The 7,901-nt window shown below is 62.0% G+C and overlaps 1 protein-coding gene across 1 annotated transcript in view; it reads left to right on the top strand.

Moving 5' to 3' along the window:
* The window catches only part of SND1 (staphylococcal nuclease and tudor domain containing 1), a gene marked incomplete at its 5' end in the record, with an annotated part of 47,250 nt that overhangs the window by 23,402 nt on the left and 15,947 nt on the right, over nt 1-7,901 (top strand). Inside the window, one exon of the mRNA XM_042020105.1 lies at nt 5,584-5,673. Within this exon, the coding sequence (XP_041876039.1) occupies nt 5,584-5,673 (90 nt within the window). The remainder of the gene's footprint in view (nt 1-5,583; nt 5,674-7,901) is intronic.

The raw sequence follows: 7,901 nt of genomic DNA, 5'->3' as shown, positions 1-7,901 counted from the left end.
GGAGGCTCAGGGGGGACCTTGTGGCTCTGCACAAGTCCCTGACAGGAAGGGGCAGCCGGGGGGGTCGGGCTCTGCTGCCAGGGAACAGGGACAGGAGAGAGGGAATGACTCGGGTTGGATGTTTGGGAATTCCCTCCTGGAAAGGGCTGTGCAGCCCTGGCACAGGGGGGCGTCCCCATCCCTGCAGGGATTTCAGAGCCCTGTGGATGTGGCACCTGGGGACAGGGGCAGTGGTGGCCTTGGCAGTGCTGGGAACGGTTGGACCCGATGGACTCCGAGGCTTTTCCAGCCACAGTTGTCCCACGGTTCTCGAGCTGTGCTGCCCCTCTGCCCCCAGCCCCTGGCTGTGCCCTCTGTCCCTCAGTGCCACCAAAGCCTCCAGCGCTGCCCAGCTCCTGTCACCCAAGCAGCTCTCAGGGACTGCGGCACCGGCGGCGCGTGGGGGCAAGGAGGGAGCGGGAGCTCCGGAGCAGGAGAGGCGGGAGAGGTGGGAGAGGTGGGAGAGGCCAAGTGCCCACTTCAGGCATCGCTTCTCAAACAAGCGCCTGCTCGGGGCTGCCTGCAAATATCCCCGGGATGTCCCCGGGAGCTGCTCATCCCCGTCCCCATTCATGGAACGTCCCGCAGTCCTCGGGGCTGTCACTTCCCAGGGCTGTGGCTGCTCCTGGTGCCGTTCCCAGCGCTGCCCGGCTCCTGGGCCCCAGTGGAGCGGAGCTTCCCCGGGCTGTGACATGGAGCAGCCGCTCCTGAGTGCTCCCGCTGCTCCCTGTCACCGCCCCGCCGGCTCCGGGATGGATGTCCAGGATGGATCTCCGGGATGGATTTCCCACCCGGCACATCCCTGGCAGGTTCAGCCAAGGGTGAACTGTGGCGTGACACCGCCGATGAGCCGTCGCCCCTTCCCTGCCCTGGCTTCCCAGGAGCAGGAGCCTCCCTGGATCCCTGGGGGCTTCTGCTGCTCCCGATGGGATCCTTGCCCAGCGCTCGGCTCTGCCCCAGGGGACCCTGGGGGCTGCAGTGTCCCTGTCCCCCCCCGGCGCTGGCGTTTCCAGCTGGCAGCTCCCGCTCTCCTCCCGCTCGTTCCGCCGTGGCGCTGGGAGTTGATGAGCTCTGCTAATTACTGTACAAATAATGAGCCTCCCTAATTGCGCTGGCAGGGGCGGGGGGGCTCTCCCCACCTGCCATCCCGCAGCGCCACCAGGCTCTGGGTCCCCTTGGCTCCACTGGGGTCCCCCCTTGAGTGCTGGCACCCGGAGTTCTTGGGAAAAACCCCAGAATCTTTGCTTGGAGAGCTGGGAGCTCTGGCTCATCCCAGGGGGCTTGGGCCATTCCCCTTGCTCCGAGCACCCCGGGATCAGTGGGATGCGCGTTCCAGACACTGCCTGTTCCCTGTCATGGCCTCCGGGATGATTCTCCGGGATGGATTTCCCACCTGGGACATCCCTGGTGGGTTCAGCTGAGGGTGAACCGTGGCATGACACCACTGATGAGCCATTGCCCCGTCCCTGCTTCGGCTTCCCGGGAGCAGGAGCCATCCTGGATCCCCGGGATCCTTCTCCCACAAAGTGAATGGACCAGCCTGGGGTCCCCTGGGGGCTACAGAGTCGGAATGTGGGAGCTGGGTTTGCCATCCCGGGTCTCGGAGCATTTCCAGCTGCTCCAGCTGTGCCTGCATCCATCATCACCCCCACCCTGTGCCCTCGGGATGGGGCTGGGGCTGGGAGCGGGACCCCCGGCAGCCGGGAATGTCCAATCCCCCCTGGAATCCTGGCAGTGGATACGGGCTGCTGCTTCCCTGGAAATAGACCTTAATTAGGCCTCGCCCGGTGTAGCGCTGTTAATTGGGCAGGAGAGCCGGAATTCTCTCGCCCTGTCGGGTGTTCCAGGCCTTGGGGGGGCTGCTCCAGGAGCAGGGAATTCAGGGGGGGCTCTTGTCCCCCTCTGGAACCAAATCCCCCACTGGAACCAAAACGCCGCTTCCTCGCCCCGGCTCCCCCAGCCTGGGATAAAGCAGCACATTCCCATCAAATTTGGGATCGGAATCTCCACGTTCCGGGAGGGAAGGGAACGGGTGCTCCCCTCCTCCGGCAGCTCCCTGAAGATGCAGCTCCGGCTTCGGTGCTAATGGAGCGACGTCCTCGCTGCTCACCTTTAATTAAGTGAGCCTCGGATCCCTGCGCTTAATTAACATCTCAGTGGCTGATGACTCTCTCCAGCAGCCGAGGAGGGCCGGGACTGGCATCTCATGGAATCCAGGGATCCCACAATGGATTGGGATGAGTTGGGTTGGGTTGGAAGGGACCTTGGAGCCCATCCAGTCCCACCATGGGCAGGGACACTCCCGCTATCCCAGGGTGTTCCAAGCCCTGGGAACATTCCAGGGATGGGGCAGCCGCAGCTTCCGAGGTGAATCATTGCTGGGATCCAGCTCCTGCCTCGGGAAATGGGTTAAGCCCAACAAAATCCTTCTCCGTGTCGGCACTGCCGGAGTTTGCCGGCTGTGGAATTCCGTTACCTTCTTGCCATTCCATTGATTTTTCATGTTTATTTGCAAAACCTCAGCTGAGCGCCCGAGTTCTTGAACGGCTTCCCAGAGCCATCAGCTGCCGCCGTCCCTGTGCTGGGAATGTCATCGCTGTGGGACAACAAAGCGGGATTTAATGGGGGCTGACAGGGCGGTGGCTGGGGCGGTTTGAGCTGGGCACTTAAACGTTCCCATTATCCAGCGCCTGGTGCAACCAAGCTGTGTGCTGAGAATTCCCGAAGGGAATGGGCATTTTGCAGCAGCAGCAGCAGTGGGATGTGAGGGCTCCGTCAGCGCCGGCACGTCCGGGGCTGGAATGGGGCAGCCGTGGGTCCTGGTACAGCCCTGCGGGGCCTGTGCGGGTGACCCCTTCCTGGGGTGACCCCTTCCTGGGGTGACCCCTTCCTGGAGTGACCCCTTCCTGGGGTGGTCCCACACGGCTGCAGACCCATGAGCTGCTCCGATGGAGCTTTGGGGAGCACTCGGGTCCCGCCTCCACGGCGCATCCAGGACTGGCACGATGGCACCGCGGATCCCAGCACGGTGTAGGAATCGCGCTGGTGCTGGGGTGCCTGTGCTGGTTGTCCCCTTTTTGGGGTGGCCCCTTTCTGGAGTGATTCCTTTCTGGGGTGGTCCCAGTGGCTGCGGGCCTGATGGAGCTTTGGGGAGGACTCGGGTCCCACCTCCACAGCTCCTTCAGGAATTCTCCTCCAGCCCCTGAGCCCTTGGCACTGCTGGGCGATGCCGGGGCCACCCAGGGCTTTGCCGTCCCGCTTCCCACGCTCTGGCGGGATGGGATTAGGGATTTAACAGCCTGTGCCAGACAGACACTTAACTAAGCCATAAATTTGGAGTTCGTTAGTGAGGATTAATTAGTGTTTGCACAGGGCTTTGCTGTGCGGAGCCGCGCTCAGTGTCGGAGCTCCGCCGTGACCTTGGCGAGGGCAGGAGAGGCTCAGGGCCTGGATCGGTCAGATCCCACTGATGGAAGGGTCTGGGAGTCACCCTGAGGATTCAGGGCTGAGAATGGCCCGGGAGCCTATGGGCAGGGGGTGGAAGCTTGGGAAGGGGGAGCTGTGCTCCCCTGGGAGGGAGCAGAGGGAGAGGCCGGTGGTGCTGCAGCAGCTGCTCCGTGCTCGTTCCAAGCTCCCACATCTCCAGGGGCTGCAGCAGCGCCTGGGATCTGCTTTGGGATCTGCTTTGGGGGCAGGAGATGCCTAAGTGGGAGCTGAGCCCGGCCCGTGGCCCCCCATTGGCTGAATCCTCCATCTCCCTGCGGTTCCATGGCACTGGGAAATGAGGAATTCATCATCCCAATATCCCGGCTTCCCTGGAGCGGGGGCGGCTCCGGGTGTGCTCCAGCTCCAGGGAATGCCGGGGGTCTGGGGGGAGACGCTGCCATAGGAGCCCCCCGGATTTATCCCGGGGCTCCACTCCAGCCGTGGCACGGGAACGGGAATTTTTCTGGCACTGGTTAAATACTGGAACCGCCTCCATCCCCGAGCGCCTCACCGGGAGCGGGGCAGTGGTGCCGGCCTTCCCGATGGCAGCAGCACATTCCCAAGCCGTGCCACCGGCTGGGCCATCCTCGTGTGCCCGGCTAGGCCAGGACAAGGCTCTTTCCCTGCTGGAAGTCCTGGGGCTGGCAGGTTGGCACCACATCCTGGCTGCCCAGCACAGCTCCGTGCTGGCTCCTCGGTCCCGCCTTGCTGGGTGTCAGGAACCTTTTCCGTGAGTGGTCCCCAGCGAGTGTGAAAGCTGCTGTTTCCAGGGGAAATCCAGCCAGGATCGGGACCTGCCTGTGAAGGGGTTTTCAGCCTCTGCCTGCAGCAGGAGCTGCCTCTGGGATAGGGTTGGTGCCAGCTCTGGGTTCCCAGGGATCCCCTCACAGAATCCATTCCATTCCCATCACCAGCACTGGTGATCCATCCCGTTCCCAGCACTGGCTCTGGGTTCCCAGTGATCCCGTTGCCAGATCCATCCCGTTCCCAGCACTGGCACTGGCTCTGGGTTCCTGGGAATCCTCTCACCGGCTCCATCCCGTTCCCATCTCCAGTGCTGGCAGGGCCGCGGCGATGCGGGCAGCGGAGGAGGGAACGAGCGATGTCAAGGACAATAAACTCTGTCCAAGCCTCGTTCGTTAGGGAGGAGCTGTGTGCCGGCGCCGGTGTCCGCCCGCTCCCTCTCCGTCTGACTCCGCTCCTCTGTTCCTGGCTGCTTTGGCCTCATCTCCCTCTTTTCCATGATTTCCTCCCCAGCTCGGGGAGGTGTGAGGGCGTCTTGCCCACGGCACCATGCCGGCGCGCAGAGCGACTGCCAGGGGCCGTCCTCCACCGGGGCTGGGTTGGGTCACGCTGGGTCACTTTGGGTCACATTGAGTTACATTGGGTCACTTTGGGTCACGTTGGGTCACGTTGGGTCACGTTGAGTTACACTGGGTTGTGTTGGGTCACTTGTTGGGTCACTTTGGGTCACGTTGAGGTACATTGGGTCGCTTTGGGTCACTTTGGATCACGTTGAATTACATTGGGTCGCTTTGGGTCACTTTGGGTCACGTTGAGTTACATTGGGTCATGTTGGGTTGTGTTGGGTCACTTTGGGTCACACTGATTTACACTGGGTTGCGTTGGGTCACTTTGGGTCACGTTGAGTTACACTGGGTTGCGTTGGGTTCCGTTGAATCCCGTTGGGTGAAATCCCCGTTTCCATTGGGAATCTCCCCTTTTTTGCACAGTCTCTGCAGGGATTCAGCTCCAGGAGATGCCCTTGGACAGGGGCCGGACACCCTGGAGGTCACCCTGGTCACCCCCACCCCGAATTCCTATCACCCCGTTCCCTTCTGGAGCTGCCGCTTGGAGATGCCCACCCTGGCACCACGAGGCTGCCGGCACCTCCTCCCAGGGGATGTTGGGATTATCCCAGGGTCCCCGTGGGGTTCACGGACCTTGGGAAGCCTGAATGGGGTGTGGAATGGGGTGGGGGGCCTGGGAGAGGGCGGGGGCGATGCTGATCCAGGAGGGATTTGGGAATCCCCTGACCCGCGTCCCCTCTCCCGGCAGGACAAGAACAGGAAGCTGAGGCCCCTCTACGACATTCCCTACATGTTCGAGGCCCGGGAATTCCTGCGCAAGAAGCTCATCGGGAAGAAGGTATGGAGGGAGTGGGCAAGGTTGGGACGAGGCTGAGGATGAGGCAATGAAGGAAGGGATGAGGCCAAGGATGAGGGAATGAAGGAAGGGATGAGTCTGAGGATGAGGGAATGAAGGAAGGGACAAGGCTGAGGATGAGGGAATGAAGGAAGGGACAAGGCTGAGGATGAGGGAATGAAGGAAGGGATGAGGCTGAGGATGAGGGAATGGGGATGGGATGAGTCCAATGCCGGTGCCACTGTGCAGCTCCTTACAGACAACCGGAGCCTCTCCAACGGAAATTCCGGGATGCACCCAACCCTGGAGCGCCCCTCGAGGGGTTGTGCTCCCCATTTCCCAGGAATTCTGCCTCATTGTCCCTTTGTTTGCCCGGCATATTTTCCGGCGCTAGTTCAGAGCAATTCCGGGAATGAGGAATATGTTAGCCAGCGGAGCGAACGCTCCGGATGCAATTTTCCAATGCTCATAAAACGGTCAAATAAAATCAATTCCCTTTGCAGCGTGGCCGTCGCTGCTCGTCGGGGCTGTTTCGGTGCCTAATTGGATCTTTCCAGCTCGGAGCCTGCCTGGGCATTCCGGAAAAATAGGGAAAGGGGAAAAGAGCAGCTTGGGAGATTTTTTTAATGGGACATCTGGCGCTTCTTGGAGTCAGAAAAGAGTGTGGGGGTGTTGGGGTTTGTGATGGGAGCACCGGGTCTGGAATGGGATTCTGGCATCTCAGTGTGGTCCCAGTTGGAGCCATTCCGGGGTTACCGGTGCCGGTTTTCCGCCATCTGCCGCCGTGCCCTGTGTTGGATCAGGGACTGGGACTGGAACTGGCTCTGGCACCGGCTGCCTTTGGAGGGTGACCTTGGGGGTCCCTGGGATTCCGGGGTGTTTTGGCATTCGGGGAGCTCAGCCTGCCCTGGGTCCCGCCCTGCCTGGGGAGCTCCGTCCATCCCCAGCACTCCGGGGCCGCTCGTATGGATCCTGTCCCTGTGCCTTGGGGAGGCTCCTCCTGGGCACATCCCAGCCCATCCCAGCCCATCCCAGTGGAAGCAGCACCCGCCCCCAGGGTGTGGCACTGGTCCCTGGAATGTCCCATCCCAGGGCAGGGAGCGTGCTTAGGGCAGACCCCTCAGATCCACCATCCTGGCACGATGGGATCCTGGGAGATCCCCCCACCCTGCCCGGCTCCTCGAGGCCATTCCCAGCTCCAGGGGACTGGGATTCCCTGGCAGTTCCTGGTCTGACTGGGGGTGTTTCTCTCCTGCTCCAGTGCCGTGGGCAGGAGCCTTGAGGGATGGGGATTTGCACCTCCCCGAGCTCTCCTGGAGCTGCTGCTGCCCATTCCATCCATCCTGCCATTCCCGAGGCATTTCCAGCTCCGGCTGCTCCAGCACCAGCCCCAGCTCATGACTGGGAGAGCCTGGAATCCACCCTGGGTTTCATCCCAGAATTCCTTTGCCGGATTCCTCCCTGTCCCGTCCTGCTGGAGCGCTGGGTCAGCCCTGCCGTTGCTTCCCAAAAGAATTCCCTCTGGAGGAAGCACTGAGGGGGGATGAAGAAGGAACATCCCTGTCGTGGCTGCCACGGCTCCGTCTCCTTCAGTTCCTGCTGGGAGAGGGGCTGGGATGTGGGAATCTATCCCTGAATTCCCAGCTCCCTGGGAAGAGAGGGAATGTAATTTCCCTCTTGCCCTCTCATCCAAGCAGCAGGAATTTTCCAGGCTGGGATTTCCACAGCACATAAAGACTGGATTTGGGGTTTTTTGCTGTGGTGCTGGAGCCTCTCCCTGCGCCACCACGTCCTTCCCAGCCGCTGGAATTTGCCCGGTGGCACGGGATGAACCAGAGGCCGCGGCCCCGCTGCCGGCACCCGGCTGCCCAGGCCACTATGGATTTGTGGAATAAATCCGTGGAGCGTGTCGGGAAGGGCCAGCTCCTCCGCCCATCGATCTGCTCCGCCGTGGAGCGGCTCCGGATAATTGCACCGGGTGCGGGAGATGGATCGTGGCTCTTCCCTAATTAACTCTGGGATTAATCGCTCGGATGGAGGGAGCCGGCAAGGCAGAGCTCCAGGATGAATATTCCCTGTGCATGGAAGTGATGCTGCCCCGTCCTCGCCAGCTGCTATGGGGGAGAGAAAGGAGGGGCTCCCGGGGCTGTCCCAGGAACCACCAGGACCCCGTCCCTGTGCCCATCCCTGTGCCCATCCCTGTGCCCCTCCCTGTGCCCCATCCCCACATC

The sequence above is a fragment of the Corvus kubaryi genome, unplaced genomic scaffold (assembly GCF_017639235.1).
Source record: "Corvus kubaryi isolate FWS band 111438036 unplaced genomic scaffold, C.kubaryi_AGA036_p1.0 36781, whole genome shotgun sequence".
NCBI lineage: Eukaryota > Metazoa > Chordata > Aves > Passeriformes > Corvidae > Corvus > Corvus kubaryi.
Note: the sequence above shows the minus strand (reverse complement) of the source record. Positions and strands in the feature narration are given on the sequence as shown.